The following is a 22,589-nucleotide window of genomic DNA, read 5'->3' as shown; positions in this document are numbered from 1 at the left end:
GCTGGGGATGCAGGAGCTATCCAAGATGGCGCCATGATCAGAGAAGACGCCGATAAAGCTAACGCCGCATGTCAGCGGCGCATGGAGGTTGCTGCAAAGCTTAAACAGTTTGACCAGGTGGAAGAAGCGGAGGAGGCAGAGACACTTGCCGGAGGTGGATCTGATAAGGAGGAAGTGATCTCTGCAGGGGAGAATGAGGTACACGAGGGGGCAGGGGAAAGCACTAAGGCAGTGGTAGCAGAGGCTCCAGAAGAAGTGATGCCGGAAGGAGAGCCGACCCTTAGGGATGTTTTTGCATTAGTCTCCTCATGTAAGCAATCCTTAAATGCCTTAACCCTCCAGATGCAGGAGGTTAAGGGATAAACGCTGCCCTACAAAAGATGGACAGACGTATGGGTGTAGTGGAGGAGAGGGTGAGCACTGCTTAAGATCATGTAGTAAAGCTGCAAAAGGCGGAGAAAAAGCTTGCTTAAGTGATATCAGAACTGGCTGCAAAAAATGAGGACCTGGAAAATAGATCCAGAAGAAACAACCTCCGTATAGTGGGTCTGCCTGAAAAGAACGGAGGGGAGAAACCCTACAGAGTTTATTGAAAGTTGGCTGAGAGAGAAAATTGGGGTCGAGGTGTTGACAAAAGTTTTTGCTGTTTAGAGATCTCATAGGGTCCCTGTTGTGGATTCTGTTTGTGGGCTCCCTCTGGTGGTTACTGCTGGTACTGGGTGACTTTGGTGGGTTGCGGCCTTTGGTTTCCACCTGTCCATCAGAGGCTGGGTGTTTCCTATTTTACCTGGCCTTTCTGTCATTCCCTTGCCGGCTATCAATGTATTCAGATGTGCTCTGTTTGGTTCCTGCCTACCTACTCCCAGATCTTTCAGGATAAGCTAAGTGCTGATTTTCAGTTGTTTGGTTTTTTGTCCAGTTTGCTTATTATGTCTCTATGCTAGCTGGTAGCTCTAGTGGACTGAGGTTCTCCCCATGTGCCATGAGTTGGCACATGGGTTCTTGTAATCTCAGGATGGTTTTTTTGATTAGGGTTTTTTGCTGACCGCTCAGTCCCCTTTTGTATCTTTCTGCTTTCTAGTTTACAGCGGGCCTCAATTTGCTAAAGCTATATATATCATCTCTATGTGTGTGCCTTCCTCTCATTTCACCGTCAATACATGTGAGGGGGCAACTATATCTTTTGGGGTTCATTCCTCTGGAGGCAAGTGAGGTCTTATTTTCTCTGCAGTACTAGTTAGCTCTTAGGCTGGTGCGTGGCGTCTAGAACCAACGTAGGCACGCTCCCTGGCTATCTCTAGTTGCGTTTGTCAGGCGTAGGGCAGCGGTCAGCCCAGGTTCCATCACCCTAGAGCTCGTCCGTTATTACTTTGTACTTTGCTTGTCCTGTGCTATCCCTAGCCATTGGGGATTCATGACAGTATAGCCGGCCCACAAAGTGTTAATTGTTTGGGCTGAAGCAGGAGAAAAAGAAGTGTTTAAGGGAAATTTTTTTTTTTTTTTTCCTTCAGAGTTTTGCTGCCTAGCCCTTAATTGCTGTCTAGCTGCTTCTTACCTCCTCTTAACCCTTGAATGGCTCTGATCTTAGCTGTTTAACATGGATGTCCAGAGTTTGGCTTCCAGCCTGAGTAATCTCGCGGCAAAAGTTCAAAACATACAGGATTTTGTTGTTCACGCTCCCATGTCTGAACCTAGAATTCCTATTCCAGAGTTCTTTTCTGGAGATAGATCTACCTTCCTGAATTTCAGGAACAATTGCAAATTGTTTCTTTCTTTAAAATCTCGCTCCTCTGGAGACCCTGCTCAACAGGTCAAGATTGTAATATCTTTCCTGCGGGGCGACCCTCAGAATTGGGCATTTGCATTGGTACCAGGGGATCCTGCATTGCTCAGTGTGGATGCGTTTTTTTCTGGCATTGGGATTGCTCTATGAGGAACCTAAGCTGGAGATTCAGGCTGAAAAGGCTTTATTAGCCCTCTCTCAGGGGCATGATGAAGCGTAAATATATTGTCAAAAATTTCGGAAATGGTCGGTGCTTACTCAGTGGAATTAATGCGCCCTGGCTGCAAACTTCAGAAATGGTCTTTCTGAGGCCATTAAGGATGTTATGGTGGGGTTCCCTACGCCTACAGGTCTGAATGAGTCTATGGCTATGGCCATTCAGATTGATCGGCGTTTACGGGAGCGCAAACCCGTGCACCAGTTGGCGGTGTCTTCTGAACAGGCACCTGAGACTATGCAATGTGATAGAATTCAGTCCAGAAGTGAACGGCAAAATTATAGGCGGAAAAATGGATTGTGTTTTTATTGTGGTGATTCAGCTCATGTTATATCAGCATGCTCTAAACGCACAAAAAGGGTTGATAAATCTTTTGCCATTTGTACTCTGCAGCCTAAGTTCATTTTGTCTGTGACTCTGATTTTTTCACTGTCTTCCATTTCCGTCGATGCCTATGTGGATTCGGGCGCTGCCCTGAGTCTTATGGATTGGTCATTTGCTAAACGCTGCGGTTTTCGTCTGGAGCCTCTGGAAGTTCCTATTCCTCTGAAGGGAATTGACTCTACACCATTGGCTATGAATAAACCGCAGTACTGGACACAAGTGACCATGCGCATGACTCCCGTTCATCAGGAGGTGATTCGCTTCCTTGTACTGTATAATTTACATGATGTACTAGTGCTTGGTCTGCCATGGTTACAAACTCATAATCCTGTCCTGGACTGGAAAACAATGTCTGTGTTAAGCTGGGGATGTCAGGGGGTTCATGGTGATGCACCTCCGATTTCAATCGCTTCATCTACTCCTTCTGAGATCCCTGCGTTTTTGTCTGACTATAGGGATGTTTTTGAGGAGCCTAAGCTCAATTCGCTCCCTCCTCATAGAGAGTGTGACTGTGCTATAGAATTGATTAAGGGCAGCACGGTGGTGCAGTGGTTAGCACAGCAGCCTTGCAGCGCTGGAGTCCTGGGTTCTAATCCCACCTTGGACAACATCTGCAAAGAGTTTGTATGTTCTCTCCGTGTTTGCGTGGGTTTCCTCCGGGCACTCCGGTTTCCTCCCACATTCCAAAGACATACTTATAGGGAATTTAGATTGTGAGCCCCATCGGGGACAGTGATGATAATGTGTGCAAAACTGTAAAGCGCTGCGTAATATGTTAGCGCTATATAAAAATAAAGATTATTATTATTATTATTATTGATTCCTGGCAGTAAGTTCCCTAAGGGTCGTTTATTTAATCTGTCACTACCAGAGCATACTGCTATGCGGAATTATATTAAGGAGTCCTTGGAAAAGGGACATATTCGTCCATCTTCGTCCCCTCTGGGTGCAGGTTTTTTTTTCGTGGCAAAAAAAGATGGTTCCCTGAGGCCTTGTATAGATTATCGCCTTCTGAATAAGATTACAGTCAAATATCAGTATCCATTGCCATTATTAACTGATTTGTTTGCTCGCATTAAGGGGGCCAGGTGGTTTTCTAAGATAGATCTTCGCGGTGCGTATAATCTGGTGCGGATAAAACAGGGTGATGAGTGGAAAACCGCATTTAATACGCCTGAGGGCCATTTTGAGTATTTGGTAATGCCTTTTGGACTCTCCAATGCTCCGTCAGTCTTTCAATCCTTTATGCACAATATTTTCCGTGAATATCTGGATAAGTTTATGATTGTGTATTTGGATGATATTTTGGTGTTTTCTGATGACTGGGAGTCTCATGTTCTACAGGTCAGGAAGGTGTTTCAGGTTCTGCGGGCCAATTCTCTGTTTGTGAAGGGCTCAAAGTGTCTCTTCGGAGTCCAGAAGATTTCTTTTTTGGGGTACATTTTTTCTCCTTCTACTATTGAGATGGATCCCGTCAAGGTTCAGGCTATTTGTGACTGGACACAACCTACATCTGTTAAGAGCCTTCAGAAGTTCTTGGGGTTTGCTAATTTTTATCGTCGGTTCATTGCTAATTTTTCCAGTATTGTTAAACCTTTGACTGATTTGACTAAAAAGGGTGCTGATGTTGCTGATTGGTCTCCTGCGGCTGTGGAGGCCTTTCGGGAACTTAAGCGCCGGTTTTCTTCTGCTCCTGTGTTGTGTCAACCAGATGTTTCACTTCCTTTTCAGGTTGAGGTTGATGCTTCCGAGATTGGAGCGGGGGCGGTTTTGTCACAGAGAAGTTCTAATGACTCGGTGATGAAGCCATGTGCATTCTTCTCTAGAAAATTCTCGCCCGCCGAGCGCAATTATGATGTGGGTAATCGGGAGCTTTTGGCCATGAAGTGGGCATTTGAGGAGTGGCGTCATTGGCTTGAGGGTGCTAAACATCGTGTGGTGGTCTTGACTGATCACAAGAATCTCATTTACCTTGAGTCTGCCAGGCGTTTGAATCCTAGACAGGCTCGTTGGTCGTTGTTTCTTTCTCGTTTCAATTTCGTGGTTTCATACCTGCCAGGTTCAAAGAATGTGAAGGCAGATGCTCTTTCCAGGAGTTTTGTGCCTGACTCTCCTGGAGACTCTGGGCCTACTGGTATCCTTAGGGATGGGATAATATTGTCCGCCGTATCCCCAGACTTGCGACGTGCATTGCAGGAGTTTCAGGTGGATAAACCGGATCGTTGTCCCCCAGAAAGACTGTTTGTCCCGGATGATTGGACCAGTAGAGTCATCTCCGAGGTCCATTCTTCTGTGTTGGCTGGTCATCCTGGAATATTTGGTACTAGAGACTTGGTGGCCAGGTCTTTTTGGTGGCCTTCCTTGTCTAGGGATGTGCGTACCTTTGTGCAGTCTTGTGAAGTGTGTGCTCGAGCTAAGCCTTGCTGTTCTCGGGCCAGTGGGTTGTTGTTATCCTTGCCCATCCCGAAGAGGCCTTGGACGCACATTTCCATGGATTTTATTTCTGATCTCCCGGTTTCACAGAAAATGTCCGTTATCTGGGTTGTGTGTGACCGCTTTTCTAAGATGGTTCATTTGGTGCCCTTGCCTAAGTTGCCCTCCTCCTCTGAGTTGGTCCCTTTATTTTTTCAGAACGTGGTTCGTTTGCATGGGATTCCGGAGAATATCGTTTCTGACAGGGGATCCCAGTTTGTGTCTAGATTTTGGCGGACGTTTTGTGCCAAGATGGGCATTGATTTGTCTTTCTCGTCTGCATTCCATCCTCAGACGAATGGCCAGACGGAGCGAACTAATCAGACCTTGGAGACTTATTTGAGGTGTTTTGTTTCTGCTGATCAGGATGACTGGGTTGCCTTTTTGCCACTGGCCGAATTTGCTCTTAATAATCGGGCTAGTTCTGCCACGTTGGTCTCTCCTTTTTTTTGTAATTCGGGGTTTCATCCTCGTTTTTCCTCTGGTCAGGTGGAGTCTTCGGATTGTCCTGGAGTGGACGTGGTGGTGGACAGGCTACATCAGATTTGGAATCAGGTGGTGGACAATTTGAAGTTATCTCAGGAGAAGACTCAGCAGTTTGCTAATCGCCGTCGCCGCGTGGGTCCCCGACTTCTTGTTGGGGATCTGGTGTGGTTGTCTTCTCGTTTTGTCCCTATGAAGGTCTCTTCTCCTAAGTTCAAGCCTCGGTTCTTCGGTCCTTATAGGATCTCGGAGATTCTTAACCCTGTATCTTTTCGTTTGGATCTCCCAGCATCGTTTGCTATTCATAATGTGTTCCATCGGTCGTTGTTGCGGAGGTATGAGGTGCCCGTTGTTCCTTCGGTTGAGCCTCCTGCTCCGGTGCTGGTGGAGGGAGAATTGGAGTATGTTGTTGAGAAGATCTTGGATTCTCGTGTGTCCAGACGCAAACTCCAGTATTTGGTTAAGTGGAAGGGTTATGGTCAGGAGGATAATTCCTGGGTGGTCGCCTCCGATGTTTATGCGACTGATTTGGTCCGCGCCTTCCATAGAGCTCACCCTGATCGCCCTGGGGGTTCTCGTGAGGGTTCGGTGACCCCTCCTCAAGGGGGGGGTACTGTTGTGGATTCTGTTTGTGGGCTCCCTCTGGTGGTTACTGCTGGTACTGGGTGACTTTGGTGGGTTGCGGCCTTTGGTTTCCACCTGTCCCATCAGAGGCTGGGTGTTTCCTATTTTACCTGGCCTTTCTGTCATTCCCTTGCCGGCTATCAATGTATTCAGATGTGCTCTGTTTGGTTCCTGCCTACCTACTCCCAGATCTTTCAGGATAAGCTAAGTGCTGATTTTCAGTTGTTTGGTTTTTTGTCCAGCTTGCTTATTATGTCTCTATGCTAGCTGGTAGCTCTAGTGGACTGAGGTTCTCCCCATGTGCCATGAGTTGGCACATGGGTTCTTGTAATCTCAGGATGGTTTTTTTGATTAGGGTTTTTTGCTGACCGCTCAGTCCCCTTTTGTATCTTTCTGCTTTCTAGTTTACAGCGGGCCTCAATTTGCTAAAGCTATATATATCATCTCTATGTGTGTGCCTTCCTCTCATTTCACCGTCAATACATGTGAGGGGGCAACTATATCTTTTGGGGTTCATTCCTCTGGAGGCAAGTGAGGTATTATTTTCTCTGCAGTACTAGTTAGCTCTTAGGCTGGTGCGTGGCGTCTAGAACCAACGTAGGCACGCTCCCTGGCTATCTCTAGTTGCGTTTGTCAGGCGTAGGGCAGCGGTCAGCCCAGGTTCCATCACCCTAGAGCTCGTCCGTTATTACTTTGTACTTTGCTTGTCCTGTGCTATCCCTAGCCATTGGGGATTCTTGACAGGTCCCGCCGCAGCCCCCTGCCCCTGGAGCTGACCCCCGTACCATGCTGGCCAAAATACTGAGCTATAGAGACAGGGACATTGTTCTTAGAAAGGCCAGAGAAATGGAGGATCTCACGGTTGGAGGACAGAGGATTGCCATTTACCCGGATTATTCTGCTGCGGTCCAGAAACAGAGAATGACGTTTACTGGTGTCATGAGACGACTGAGGGAGCTGGGGGTACAATATTCTATATGTTGTTTCCCGCGAAGCTAAGAGTGGTGGCCTTTGACAAAATCCATTTTTTCTGACACCAGAGGACGCTACCCAGTGGATTGACATTAATGCTAAGAAATTAAAAGCTAAAGGAGACTGAGAATCCGTGGAGACCCAGATACGTGTTATTTCTTTGTTTCTGGAGGAGAAGAACTGTTTATATAATATACTTGCTCAATAATTGGGCTATTTTCAACTTTTGAGGTGTTGAGCTTGGTCATTTTGATTGATTGGCCAGATGGTGCAGTAATAGTTAATATGGAGGGAGGAGAAGGGCTTAAACGGTGTACTGCAATGATGTTTTGTCATTTCTTTACTTTGTTATATGCGCTGGAATGTTTTTGATAATTGTAAAGAGTTCTGGTTCTTTGTGGTGGTGGGAGGCGAGGGTAAACCAAAGAAGAGTGTTTGCAATGGGCAGAGGAACCCCGCTCTGCCCATTGCAGGAAGAATCTTTAGTTGTGGGAGGGTTAGGGTTGGGAGCTGGGAGTTGAAAGGGCGGGAGGAGGGCTTAGACAGCTTGCACTCGGGAATGAAGATTTTTTTTAAGAATGATGAGTGGCATGATGGGGGACCGTATTAAAATATTGAGTTGGAATGTGAGAGGCCTAGCGGATAAGACCAGATGGGCGGCGAGCTTACAGTATGCTCGAGATCAAAGGATCTCTATGATATGTCGGCTGGAGACACACCTGGTGCGTGAGAGGGTTGATGTGCTATGTAGGCGCTAGATACATAAAGCATATCATTCTACTTTCTCTACGTATTCAAGGGGAGTGTCAGTATTTGTTCCTGTGGGTGTGCGTTATGAGGAAGTGGAAGTGAATGTTGATGCGGATGGTCAATATGTGGTGGTGAAATGTAAATGTATGGCGTGCTGCTGTGTGTAGCGGCGGTGTAACATTCCGCCTCCCTATTCCAGCAAGAAAATTAGAGAAGTGTTGGAGCTGGTTGGACGTGGGGGCTTGATACCGCTTTTTTTTGTTTCAATAAGTTTTATTATGTTTTTAACATTAAACAAAACAGGAATAGTTTTCCCACGCAGGGGATGATTACATGTTTAAAACAATCAATGGTGAAATCCTAATGTAATCCAAATTTTACATATAAAGACAAGACAAAAACAGGGGGGAAGACACATTAGGGATGGGGGTGTTGCCAATCCACTTCATGGCAATATATTAATTTTAAGAATACATTGACCAATCGATCACACTAGTATGCAGTATCGTGAGGAGCTATAAGTAAAAAGGAACAGGTGTGCTGAATTCTTAGTAGACGGTAGGTAGAAGAGGAGTTTAGTTATAGAGGCTAAAGTTCAGACTGAACAAAGGGAGATCATCCAGGTTCGTCACATATATTAGGCTACGTTCACATTTGCGTTGTGCGCCGCAGCGTCAGCGCCGCAACGCACAACGCAAACAAAAACGCAGCAAAACGCATGCACAACGCTGCGTTTTGTGCCGCATGCGTCCTTTTTTTCATTGATTTTGGACGCAGCAAAAATGCAACTTGCTGCGTACTCTGCGCCCGGACGCGGGCGCCGCAGTGACGCATGCGGCGCAAAACGCAAGTGCGACGCATGTCCATGCGCCCCCATGTTAAATATAGGGGCGCATGACGCATGCGGCGACGCTGCGGCGCCCGACGCTGCGGCGCTAACCGCAAATGTGAACGTAGCCTAAGAGACTGTCATGGTGATAGCACTAGAGCCTGAGTCAAGCAGACATTGGAGTCAAGGTCCAGCCAGGGAGACCATATCCGAAAGAATGCATTCCAACTATCAGTCCTAGTCGCTTGAATACATTCGTATAGCATTATTGTATTCATTCTGTCTTTGACCAAGGATATAGAAAGCGATGAGGTCCTCCATTTGGATGCTATATGTATCTTAGTTGCCATGCACAGTAGATTCAGCAGTCTATGTGAATTTTTCGAGAGACCGGGATGTTTAGAACCCATTAGGAAAACGATCGGATCAAGATGGACGATTCTATTGAACATTCTCTCGGCGATGGTTTTTACTTCTTGCCAAAGCGCCTCGACTAGGGGGCAACTCCACCAGATATGTTTCATATCACCTGGGCTACTACAACCTCTAAAACACATATCAGATAAATGAGGGTAAATGACCTTAAGTCTAGTAGGTACTAAGTATGTTCTATGAAATACTTTAATAGAAGATTCCACTAGCGAAACCTGATGGCTACCCCTGGATATGTTATCACAACATCCATGCCATTCCTCCAAAGTCATAGCAAATCCCAGGTCCTCTTCCCATTGCTTCATATATTTTAATTTCTCTTTGTCATGCGTAGCATTAATTATAGAATATAATAAAGAGATTGTCCCCCTACCCAGAGGGTCAGTGAGACACTTTTGTTCAAAGCCAGACAAAGGGAGGGTGGTTCTATTCGCTAAAGTTTGTTTGGCAAAATTGAAAATTTGGTTCAAACGGAAGGCTTCCCCAACTGGGGGGTTATGCTTCCGGATAAATTCTTGCATAGTTAACAATGTGTTGAATGGGGTACACAGATGTTTTAACATAGTTATACCATTTAATATCCACCAGGAGTAAGGGCGGAGATTTAAACCCGGTCTGAACATTGGATTGTTGAATAAGTATTGTAGTGGTGTAAATTTAGATTGGAGTTCAAGTTTGAATCTTTCTTTACGCCAGAGAATTAGTGAGTGGGCAGCAAAAGGTGTTCTGATAGAGATGTCACGTGGCAGTTTCTCCGTGGTCCATAGTAAGCCTGATAGTGAATAGGGTTTTAATAAATACGATTCTAAATAGACCCATCTTGGTTTGTTGTTAGTTGAACAGATGTTGGTTAGTTGAGCAATTTGAGCAGCTTTAAAATAAGCCATAAAATTAGTTAAGGACAAACCACCTCTTTTTCTGTGTATAAACATTGTTTTCTGTTTAATTCTTGTTTTTTTCCCCTGCCATATAAATTTCGAGATAATAGAATGTATTTCCTGAAACACCCCCGAAGGAACTGAAATAGGAAGGGAGCGAAATACATATAAAAATCGGGGAAGAGAAACCATTTTAATGGCATTTAGTCTTCCTAGCCAAGATAATGTTATTGCAGACCATCTGGCCACATCCCTCCGTAAATTCTGAATTAATGGAACATAGTTCCATTTATAAAGCGTTGATTTAGTGATGGTGAGGTTTATTCCCAAATAAGTCAAGAAGTGTTCTCTTTTGGTGAATCCAAATTGGGTGATTAGACATAACTGTATTTCTGCAGGGGTGTTTATAAATAAAGCTTCAGACTTTTCAACATTAATCTTAAGACCCGAAACTAATTCAAACTCACGGAGTAACGAAAACAGATTGGGGAGGGTAGTATGCGGGTTAGTAATGGTCAGTAAGAGGTCATCAGCGAAGAGACTAACCTTATATTGATTTCCAAGGTCAGTAGGGCCTAATATGTTGGGATTACTTCTAATAGCTTCAGCTAAAGGTTCCATAGCTAAAGCAAATATGCTGGGTATAGGGGGCAACCCTGTCTAGATCCTCTCCCAATGTTAATTGGAAGAGGCCGTGTTGAGGGTAGTTTGAGATATGCAGTCGGATTATCATACAACAGATGAAGACATGAAAGTAGTTTCTGGGGAATACCGAATTTGGGAAGGACCGCAAAGAGATAAGTCCAGGATAAGGAATCGAAGGCCTTTTCGATATCTAATGCTAGCAATATGATCGATTTTTGTGAGTTATGAGCTGAGTGGATAATATTTAGGTTTCTTCTTATATTATCTGGTCCTTGTCTCTTGGGTATAAAACCCACTTGGTCTCCGTGTATTAATGAGGGAAGTATTTTATTAAATCTGTCGGCAATAATTGACGTGAATATTTTGAGATCTACATTTAGAAGTGAAATGGGTCGATAGTTCTTAGTTAATAGGTGGTCTTTTTTCGGTTTGGGGATCACAGCCACTTGCGCAAAGTAGAATTCGGGGGGCATTTGGGATCCAGATAGGAGATCGTTACAGAAGTTTTTTATATGTGGCGTGAGTGTTTCATGAAATTTTTTGTAATAGAGAGTTGTAAGGCCGTCGGGTCCGGGTGCCTTACCCGTTTTCAAATTTTTTATTATGTATTGTATTTCTTCATCTATTATATTAGCTTGAAGTTGTTGGGATGTAGATTCACTAATTTTCGGGAGTGTTAAGTTTTGTAGAAAGGATTGCAAAAGATATGGGGGAGGGGGTTGTGGGGAAGTGTAGAGTTTTTGGTAGTACTCGTAAAATTCCCTGTAAATAGTTTCAGGATGAGCCGACACTCGACCCTTAGTATCTTTAATTGATGGGACCGTATTTAGTAATTCTTTTATTCTTAACTGACGCGCTAGCATTTTACTTGGTTTGTTTGCTTGTCTGTAAAAGGTGGCCCTGGTCCAGGTTAAAGCCCTCTCAGTTCTATTGGTAAGCGTGGCATTTAATTGCATTTTAGTATTTTGTATCTGTTTAATTAGGTAGTGGGAGGTAGACATTTGGTTTGCTTGTTCAAGTTTCACTAGCTTACCCTCTAATTTGTTTTGAAGTTCAGATCTATTCTTCTTTTTATTGGCGGCTAGTTTGATAAAGGTTCCAGTAATTAATTTTTTGTGGGCTAGCCACACGTTTCCAGGGGACGAGTCCTCGTTTACATTAGTTTGGAAATAGAACTTTAATTCTTCTTTAATTTGGGTGGTGGTGACAGGATCCGTAATGAGGGATTCATTTAGTCGCCATCTAAACAGGCGCGATGTCGCAATATTAAAATTAAACGATACCGCTTTTAATTATTGGAGACCTCAATAATATATGTGATGATTTTTGGGACAGAAATAAAAATATTCAGACTAGGTCTGAAGGTCACATTACTGCGTTTGGTACCTATGTTCGGGAGATTGGTATGATTGATTTATGGAGAGTAAAGGTACCTTCACACGAAGCGACGCTGCAGCGATAGCGACAACGATGCCGATCGCTGCAGCGTCGCTGTTTGATCGCTGGGGAGCTGTCACACAGACCGCTCTCCAGCGACCAACGATGCCGAGGTCCCCGGGTAACCAGGGTAAACATCGGGTTACTAAGCGCAGGGCCGCACTTAGTAACCCGATGTTTACCCTGGTTACCAGCGTAAAAGTAAAAAAAACAAACAGTACATGCTCACCTGCGCGTCCCCCAGCGTCTGCTTCCTGAAACTGACTGAGCTCCGGCCCTAACAGCAGAGCGGTGACGTCACCGCTGTGCTTTCACTTTCACTTTAGGGCCGGCGCTCAGTCAGTGTCAGGAAGCAGACGCTGGGGGACGCGCAGGTGAGTATGTACTGTTTGTTTTTTTTACTTTTACGCTGGTAACCAGGGTAAACATCGGGTTACTAAGCGTGGCCCTGCGCTTGGTAACCCGATGTTTACCCTGGTTACCAGTGTAAAATATCGCTGGTATCGTTGCTTTTGCTTTCAAACACAACGATACAGGGCGATCGGACGACCAAATAAAGTTCTGGACTTTATTCAGCGACCAGCGACATCACAGCAGATCCTGATCGCTGCTGCGTGTCAAACGAAACGATATCGCTAGCGAGGACGCTGCAACGTCACGGATCGCTAGCGATATCGTTACAAAGTCGTTTCGTGTGAAGGTACCTTTAGATATGTTGGGGAGAGGGAGTATTCTTGTTATTCAGCTGCTCATGATACCCTATCTAGAATAGATATGGCTCTTGGCAATCGACTGTTAAGGCCCCGTCTCACATAGCGATTTACCAACGATCATGACCAGCGATACGACCTGGCCGTGATCGTTGGTAAGTCGTTGTGTGGTCGCTGGGGAGCTGTCACACAGACCGCTCTCTCCAGCGACCAACGATCAGGGGAACGACTTCGGCATCGTTGAAACTGTCTTCAACGATGCCGAAGTCCTCCTGCAGCACCCGGGTAACCAGGGTAAACATCGGGTTACTAAGCGCAGGGCCGCGCTTAGTAACCCGATGTTTACCCTGGTTACCAAAAAAAACAAACAGTACATACTCACCATCTGATGTCCGTCAGGTCCCTTGCCGTCTGCTTCCCGCTCTGACTGAGTGCCGCCGTACAGTGAGAGCAGAGCGCAGCGGTGACGTCACTGCTGTGCTGTGCTCTCACTGTACGGCGGCACTCAGTCAGAGCAGGAAGCAGACGGCAAGGGACCTGACGGACATCAGATGGTGAGTATGTACTGTTTGGTTTTTTTTACATTTACGCTGGTAACCAGGGTAAACATCGGGTTACTAAGCGCGGCCCTGCGCTTAGTAACCCGATGTTTACCCTGGTTACCAGTGAAGACATCGCTGGATCGGTGTCACACACACCGATTCAGCGATGTCAGCGGGACCTCAACGACCAAAAAAAGGTCCAGGCCATTCCGACACGACCAGCGATCTCGCAGCAGGGGCCTGGTCGCTGGTACGTGTCACACATAGCGAGATCGCTACTGAGGTCGCTGTTGCGTCACAAAACTTGTGACTCAGCAGCGATCTCGCTAGCGATCTCGCTATGTGAGACGGGGCCTTAAGACACAATGGTAGGAGACGTGAGGTATCTACCAAGGGCTCTCTCAGATCATAGTCCAATTGAGGTGGAGTTTCGATCGATGGGGACACAAGCCATAAGCAGGAGAGAGTGGAAGATTCACCCTAATTGGTTGCATAGTATGGATCTGGACAACTTAAAGCGGGAGGTGGAGGAATTTTTTGTGTTTAATATATGGGAATATGGGAAGCTATGAAAGCGTATTTGAGAGGGTTGCTGTTTAGAGATATTAGTAGATGTAAGCGGCGGGCAAAGCAGGCAGAGAAAGCAGCGGTAGATGGGCTAAGGGCAGCGGAGGGTGAGATGGCTTTACTGGGTACCCCTGAGGCTGGGAAAAGGTTAAAAGAAGCTCAAAATCATATGGATAAAATTATTTTGGAAAAGGCAGAGAGGAAACGGGAATTTCAGAGATTGGCTTATTACCGGGAGGGGGAGACTGTGGGCCACATGCTGTCGCTGGTGGCTTCTGCCCAGAAGAGTACTTCGTTTGTCCATTCGCTGGTTTCGGGGAGTGGCACAAAGGTTTCAGAGACTTCAGAGATCTTGAAAGTCTTCACTGAATTTTACGCAGAACTACAGTTGTGGCCAAAAGTATTGACACCCCTGCAATTCTGTCAGATAATACTCAGCTTCTTCCTGAAAATGATTGCAATCACAAATTCTTTGGTATTATTATCTTCATTTAATTTGTCTTGAATTAAAAAACACAAAAGAGAATGAAGCAAAACATTGATCATTTCACACAAAACTCCAAAAATGGGCCAGACAAAAGTATTGGCACCCTCAGCCTAATACTTGGTTGCACAACCTTTAGCCAAAATAACTGCGATCAACCGCTTCCGGTAACCATCAATGAGTTTCTTACAATGCTCTGCTGGAATTTTAGACCATTCTTCTTTGGCAAACTGCTCCAGGTCCCTGATATTTGAAGGGTGCCTTCTCCAAACTGCCATTTTTAGATCTCTCCACAGGTGTTCTATGGAATTCAGGTCTGGACTCATTGCTGGCCACCTTAGAAGTCTCCAGTGCTTTCTCTCAAACCATTTTCTAGTGCTTTTTGAAGTGTGTTTTGGGTCATTGTCCTGCTGGAAGACCCATGACCTCTGAGGGAGACCCAGCTTTCTCACACTGGGCCCTACATTATGCTGCAAAATGTGTTGGTAGTCTTCAGACTTCATAATGCCATGAACACGGTCAAGAAGTCCAGTGCCAGAGGCAGCAAAGCAACCCCAAAACATCAGGGAACCTCCGCCATGTTTGACTGTAGGGACTGTGTTCTTTTCTTTGAATGCCTCTTTTTTTCTCCTGTAAACTCTATGTTGATGCATTTGCCCAAAAAGCTCTACTTTTGTCTCATCTGACCAGAGAACATTCTTCCAAAACGTTTTAGGCTTTTTCAGGTAAGTTTTGGCAAACTCCAGCCTGGCTTTTTTATGTCTCGGGGTAAGAAGTGAGGTCTTCCTGGGTCTCCTACCATACAGTCCCTTTTAATTCAGATGCCGACGGATAGTACGGGTTGACACTGTTGTACCCTCGGACTGCAGGGAAGCTTGAACTTGTTTGGATGTTAGTCGAGGTTCTTTATCCAACATCCGCACAATCTTGCGTTGAAATCTCTTGTCAATTTTTCTTTTCCGTCCACATCTAGGGAGGTTAGCCACAGTGCCATGGGCTTTAAACTTCTTGATGACACTGTGCACGGTAGACACAGGAACATTCAGGTCTTTGGAGATGGACTTGTAGCCTTGAGATTGCTCATGCTTCCTCACAATTTGGTTTCTCAAGACCTCAGACACTTCTTTGGTCTCCATGCTCAATGTGGTACACACAAGGACACAGGACAGAGGTTGAGTCAACTTTAATCCATGTCAACTGGCTGCAAGTGTGATTTAGTTATTGCCAACACCTGTTAGGTGCCACAGGTAAGTTACAGGTGCTGTTATTTACACAAATTAGAGAAGCATCACATGATTTTTCGAACAGTGCCAATACTTTTGTCCACCCCCTTTTTTATGTTTGGTGTGGAATTATATCCAATTTGGCTTTAGGACAATTCTTTTTGTGTTTTTTCATTTAAGACAAATTAAATGAAGATAATAATACCAAAGAATTTGTGTTTGCAATCATTTTCAGGAAGAAACTCAGTATTATCTGACAGAATTGCAGGGGTGTCAATACTTTTGGCCACAACTGTATACTCATCTCGTGTGGATACATCGGTGGGAGACACAGTGGCATTTTTAGAGGGACTTGAGTTGCCTAGGTTGGATGATGATGATAGGGAAAGTTTAGAGGCACCTATTACAGATGAGGAGTTGTGTCGGGCATTACAGTCTATAGCAAACTGAAAGGCGCCAGGAGTGGACGGGTTGCCTGCTGAAGTTTACAAAAGTATGGGGGAAGTGTTAGTGCCTAGATTAAGGATGGTTTTGGAGGAGGCTAAGAGTAGAGGGATTTTGCCAGCTTCCATGAGAGAAGCCATAATAGTGGTAATTCCGAAGGAGGATAAAGATTTACGACAACTTGAGTCATACCTTCCAATTTCTTTGCTCACAATGGATGTCAAGCTTCTGGCTAGGGTGTTGGCGATTCAACTGACGAGTGTTATATCCAAGCTGGTACATTCAGATCAATCTGGTTTTATGCCTGACAGATCTATGGCAGTTAATCTGAGAAGGCTTTTTATGAATGTGCAGCTGAGGGCCGACAACCATGGTCAGAGAGTTATCGCATCCTTAGATGCCCACAAGGCTTTTGATAGTGTAGAATGGGGATATTTGTGGCTGGTCTTACACTGTTTGGGCTTTGGCTCACAGTTTTTGTCCTGAATTCAGCTGCTGTATGCGCAACCAGAGGCTAGAACTAGGGTGAACGGAGAGCTATCTCACACTATAAAGCTACATAGAGGGACGAGACAGGGGTGTCCACTCGCCCCTCTTTTGTTTGCTTTGGCTGTGGAACCGTTGGCCACCAAAATTCGACAGTCTGCTGAGGTCTCTGGGTTCAAGTATGGGTCAGATAGCGCTATACGCGGATGATATACTACTGTTTTTGGGTGATCCAATTGCTTCCTTGGGAAGTGCCATTGGGCTTATTGAGAGATTTGTCTCTTTATCAGGGTTGATGATAAATTGGAGTAAGTCAATTTTGTTTAAAGTTGACGATGTAGGGGATGAAGGGCGACTTAAGGTAGTAGATCAATTTAAATATTTGGGGATATGGGTCTCTACGCCGGTTGCAGACTATCTGCATAAGAATCTGACTCCTGTTCTGGGGGCTCTTAAGGCGAAGGTGGGTGCTTGGATTAAATTACATTTGTCAGTGGTGGGCTGAGTCAATCTCATTAAAATGGTTCTGATGCCTAAGATATTATATGTTCTTCATAACACGCCTATTTGGATACCACGTGGGAAATTTCAGCAGATTAACTCCTTATTCAGGAGTTTAGTATGGGGAAAATAACATCCTCGTATCAGATTGGAGACACTTCAGTGATCCAAGGAAGATGGAGGATTGGCTTTGCCCAACCCTGAAATATATTTTCTTGTGGCCCAGTGCCAACATTTAAAGGGCTGGGCGCATGAGGCGTCTTCCAGTACGGTATAGCAATTGATGGAGGAGATAACGAAAAGATGTCCAGTGATACATTGCTTAGAGGATGGATCCTTGGGTGCGCTTGGGAAAATTTATCCAACTATATTTCTGATACATAAGCTCTGGGGTAGATTTAAACAAATTTGTGGGGTTACATGTCTGACCAGGTTTTTCTCCGTTATGGTATAATAGTAATTTACCGGAGTTTATGACATTGGGAGTTCTACCAGAGTGACAGGCCAAGGGAATACGATATGTTTGTCAGATAGTGGAGCAGCAGGAGCTGAAATCCTTTTCCCAGTTGCAATTGGAGTATGGTCTGAAGGCTTCCGGGGAGTATCAGTATGCGCAGATGAGGCACGCGTTTGGAGCTCAAAACAGCGGGGATTGACTTAAAATTCAAGGAGATTTGGTGCTATAATATGTGTGTGGAGAAGGGACTACGAGGGGGGTTTATTTCCTTCTTATAGAGAGATCTATTACATACTTATTTATTGGGATTCCCAATCAATGTGAGGGCTAAAATGGGAAAGAGAGCTGGGCCGTTTGGAGAATGAAACATGGGAATCTGTGTTGGAATGGATACCAAAATTGTCACTGAGTGAACCTCATAAGCTGTCTCAGCTCTATATTCTACACAGAGTGTGTAAGTCTCCGGATGTTTTGTATAAGGCAGGGTTGCGAGCTAATTCTGAATGCCCGAGGTGCAAGAATGAAAATGCTGGAATATTTCACATGATGTGGACGTGTCCAAGACTGGCTGGTTTTTAGTTGGTGGTTCTGAGTCGTGTGGAAGGAGCTTATAGATGTGTTGTACCAAGGGAACCGGTGGTTTGTTTGCTGGGTTATGTAGACAAAATTAAAGTGGATAACACCCTGAAAATAGCAATCGCTAGATTAATATATGTGGCTTGAAAGGTAATAGCGAGGAACTGGATAAAAGAGGAACCGCCTTCAAGAGGAGAATATCTTAAATATGTGAAGCATGGTCTTGCTCTGGAAAATGGGGGTGTTTGACAAATTGTGGACCCCTTGGCTGGAAATGGACTAGAAGGCGGATAAGAGGGGAAAGGCTTTGGGGGCCTCTATCTGGAGGAAGTACTGGCTACATGGTTACGGTTTGGGATAATGGCTAATCTGCATCTTTGAAGGATATGTTAATGTAGGACAGTGAGCTGTCTAAATGGGATGGGATGAAGTGGGATAAGTGGGGGATGTTGGGTTTTGTTTCTGTTAAAACCTAAAATGAAAGTATTATTGTATTATGAATACTGTGATATTATTCTTAATAAAAATCTATCTGAGTTAAAAAAATAAAGTTCATTTTCTCCCAGCAGTGGGGCTCTCAGTGCCGGTGCTGCATGGTGTCAGAACACTTTTAACTTGCAGATTAATCCCATGATTGCCTTTAAAATCTCTTTAAAGAGACACGTTTGTCTCTAGATCAACAATGCAAGAAAAAATTAGATTTAACCTGATGGACATTGGTCATATTTAACTTTTTTTTTTTTTTGCTATTGTAAATTCCAGTTTGTGGTGATGTTTTTATTTTTCACTTTAGGTTGTGACTGACATGAGATTATGGCTACGGGATTCTTGCTCTGTTTTATACCTGCATCTGACTCGTCTTATCCGGACTATGGTTGACAGGGCAGCAATGTAAGTCAAGAATTCTGATGTAATTTCAATGTTGGGGGTTGCCTGATTGCGCGTAAACAAAAGTTGTCAATTTTGACAATCTAATGTATATGGGGTCCAGCAAACAATGTTGAATGTGAAATTGCAGAAAAAAGGAGGATCAGCCATGTTGGATACTTCCACACACTCCTATGAGTTTTCCCTGGGAACAGGGAGCTGTAATGCAGCCACTCATTCATTCTCTTGCTACAGGCAAAGGACTGGATGCACACATATGATACTGATGGTATTTGGGCTCACTGCCTTGGGGTAAACAATATTCTGATTTATTGTGCAATTAAATGTATTTTTTAAAATGTAAATTGTAATGAGTTCCCCCATTTATTATCATTAATTTCCCATATGGTTTGAGTAAAAATAACAATTATTTCTGCCAAACAAATGATAGCTCTTATAGCAAAAGAGCAATATATGGGAAACTTCAAATGTTGTCTATTCTTAATGTTTAATTATGTCTCCCCTTATGATAGTTCTAGTGGAGAGGTTTCAGTTACACCCAGGTCTGTTGTCAGAGGGGGCATAAAGTCAAATTGTAGGTAGTGACCCAGCTAGAAATTTTGCATTATGGCTCAGGAACTTATCTGTTGGCTGTTTTTTTGCTATTTATTGGATTACCTGCCATCACATGGCAAGATTGTGAAATGAAGGACCACTGTCTGTAATCATAGGGTTAGTGACCTTCTCTTGCAACATACTTCCTGGCCCATTGACTCTTTCTTCTTGCAGTGTAATTGATTTGTCCTTGTACTCTGTAAAGCAAATTCTCTTTTGATGTCACATGTACAGTATACCTGAGCAACAGAATTGTATTTCATTCTGTCATTGGCATAAATAGATATGAAGAACTGCCTACCCTTGAGACATTCCACCCCAAAGTCTATGGCAGAGAAATACCTGCATAGAGTTCCCATCTTTTCTCCATTTAACCACCAAATGCATTTACCTTCCATGATATGATCAAGTGCATGTGATAAAAGATGACTGATATGGTGAAAAATACCATACATTTCAAGCCACATTAGGGCCATAGGCTGTCGAGCAAATATTTTTCATAATTCTGTGTGTATCTATCTATATATATATACATATATATATATATATATATATATATATATATATATATACACAGGGGTTGAACAAAATAATGGAAACACCTGGAAACATCAACAAAGGTTAGTTTAATCTGGTGTAGGTCCACCTTTTGCGGCGATTACAGCCTCAATTCTCCGGGGTATGGATTCATACAAGGTGTGAATTGTTTCCAAAGGAATTTTAGCCCATTCTGCAGTTAAAACACCATCCAGTTCTTTGAGCGACTATGGCAGCGGAAATCCACGTCTTACATGAATCTCTAAAATCGACCATAAATGCTCAATAATGTTGAGGTCTGGGGATTGTGGGGGCCAGATGAGATGCTCAACTTCATTAGAATGTTCCTCGTGCCATGCTTTAACGATTCTAGCTGTATGAATTGGTGCATTATCATCCTGAAAGATGGTGTTCCCCTCCGGGAACAGTGCTTGAACCATTGGATGCACTTGGTCGCCCAAAATGACTAAATAATCTTGGCTGTTAATTCTTCCATGAAGGGATATCATTGGCCTGGCGGATCTTCACGAAATAGCACCCCAGATCATCACAGAACCTGCACCATGTTTTACGGTTTAAGGCAGTCTGGATAGAATGCTTCTTTCGGCTGTTTCCAAACGTACACTCGGCCGGAGGTCGGAAATAGGGTAAACGATGATTCGTCTGAGAATATCACATGTTTCCACTGCTCGAGAGACCAATTCTGGAGGTTTCTGCACCACTCTAAACGCTTGGAAACATTTGTCATTGAGAGCGGCAGTTTTCTAATTGCAGCTCTTCCGTGGAATCCAGATTTGTGCAGCTCCCGACGAACAGTTTTCGTGGAAACTGGGTTCTGTAGGTGTTCATTGAGCTCAGCAGTGATTTTTGGAGCCGTGGTCTTGCGATCCTCTCTCACAATTCGCTTTAGAGTCCGACGGTCTCTCTCAGTCAACTTTGACTTTCAGCCGAACCTGTGCTTTGCTGGGGACGTTTTTCCTTCTCTTTCAAACGCAGTCATTACTTTGGAGACAGTACCTCTTGACACGCCAAGCATTCGGGCACTTTCTTTTACACTGGCACCTGCCATGAAGGCACCAACAATTTGGCTTTTTTTGAAAATCCGAGAGGTCTGCCATTGGTATCAGGTTCTCATCAATGTTCTTACAATTATGCAAATCAAAAAATCAAACAGTTAATTTACATACACATATCACATAACACAAATAATCAACTACAAAACATTACCATATGTCACGGTTTGCATGTTTATAACATGTTCGAAGATTATGATGCCAAAACGTTAGGTGTTTCCATTATTTTGTCCAACCCCTGTGTATATATATATATATATATATATATATATATATATATATATATATATATATATATATATATACTTACATACAGTACAGACCAAAAGTTGGGACACACCTTCTCATTTAAAGGTTTTTCTGTATTTTCATGACTATGAAAATTGTACATTCACACTGAAGGCATCAAAACTATGAATCAACACATGTGGAATTATATACTTAACAGAAAAGTTTGAAACAACTGAAATTATGTCTTATTTTCTAGATTCTTCAAAGTAGCCACCTTTTGCTTTGATGACTACTTTGCAAGCTCTTGGCATTCTCTTGATGAGCTTCAAGAGGTAGTCACTGGGAATGGTCTTCCAACAATATTGAAGGAGTTCCCAGAGATACTTAGCACTTGTTGGCCCTTTTGCCTTCATTCTGCGGTCCAGCTCACCCCAAGCATCTCAACTGGGTTCAGGTCTGGTGACTGTGGAGACCTGGTCATCTGGCGTAGCACCCTATCACTCTCCTTCTTGGTCAAGTAGCCCTTACACAGCCTGGATGTGTGTTTGCAGTCATTGTTGAAAAATAAATGATGGTCCAACTAAACGCAAACTGTATGAAATAGCATGCCGCTGCAAGATGCTGTGGTAGCAATGCTGGTTCAGTATGCCTTCAATTTTGAATAAATCCCCAACAGTGTCACCAGCAAAGCACCCCCACACGATCACACCTCCTCCATGCTTCACGGTGGGAACCAGGCATGTAGAGTCCATCCGTTCACCTTTTCTGCATCGCACAAAGACACGGTGGTTGGAACCAAAGATCTCAAATTTGGACTCATCAGACCAAAGCACAGATTTCCACTGGTCTACATTCTCTTTTATTTTGCATTGTAATCACAGCTGTGACTAATTACAATGCTCTCTAGTGGGTTTAGTATGTTTCTGTGCACATCCTGGGGAACACATAACAACCCTCATGTATCAGAAGTAACACAGTACAGCAGAAGTGACTTTTGCCTCATTAACACACATTTGCAGCAGCAGTTGTTCTCTCATAGTGCTGGAAGCTCTACTGCAGAGCTGTACCTGATTGTAACCAACACAGTACAGCAGAGTTGAACCTTGTCTCATTACAAACACAATATGGGAATGTAAGGACTTATTCTATTAAATGATACAGTAATTCTAATTAAACAATCATACATAAAAGACTCAACAACTGGTTGGCTAAAAAAGGCTGCAGTGCTTTATTAAGGATAATGATTAAATAGTAGCCGATTAAACCAACAAAACTTTATAATAATATAACAATGATAATGACTCAGTCCTTACTCGACTCGAGTCGCCATCCATTACATATTCCATACAAACCACCAAGCCAGGAGGTTG

The 22,589-nt window shown here is 43.9% G+C and overlaps 1 protein-coding gene across 5 annotated transcripts in view; it reads left to right on the top strand.

Moving 5' to 3' along the window:
- Nucleotides 1–22,589, top strand: part of ASL (argininosuccinate lyase) — a 70,580-nt gene that overhangs the window by 24,680 nt on the left and 23,311 nt on the right. For all 5 annotated transcript variants that reach the window (XM_077296376.1, XM_077296381.1, XM_077296380.1 and 2 more), the window contains one exon: nucleotides 18,690–18,787. In XM_077296376.1, the coding sequence (XP_077152491.1) occupies nucleotides 18,690–18,787 (98 nt within the window). The remainder of the gene's footprint in view (nucleotides 1–18,689; nucleotides 18,788–22,589) is intronic.

The sequence above is a fragment of the Ranitomeya variabilis genome, chromosome 3 (assembly GCF_051348905.1).
Source record: "Ranitomeya variabilis isolate aRanVar5 chromosome 3, aRanVar5.hap1, whole genome shotgun sequence".
NCBI classification, from domain to species: domain Eukaryota; kingdom Metazoa; phylum Chordata; class Amphibia; order Anura; family Dendrobatidae; genus Ranitomeya; species Ranitomeya variabilis.
This window is presented reverse-complemented; position numbering and strand designations above follow the sequence as displayed.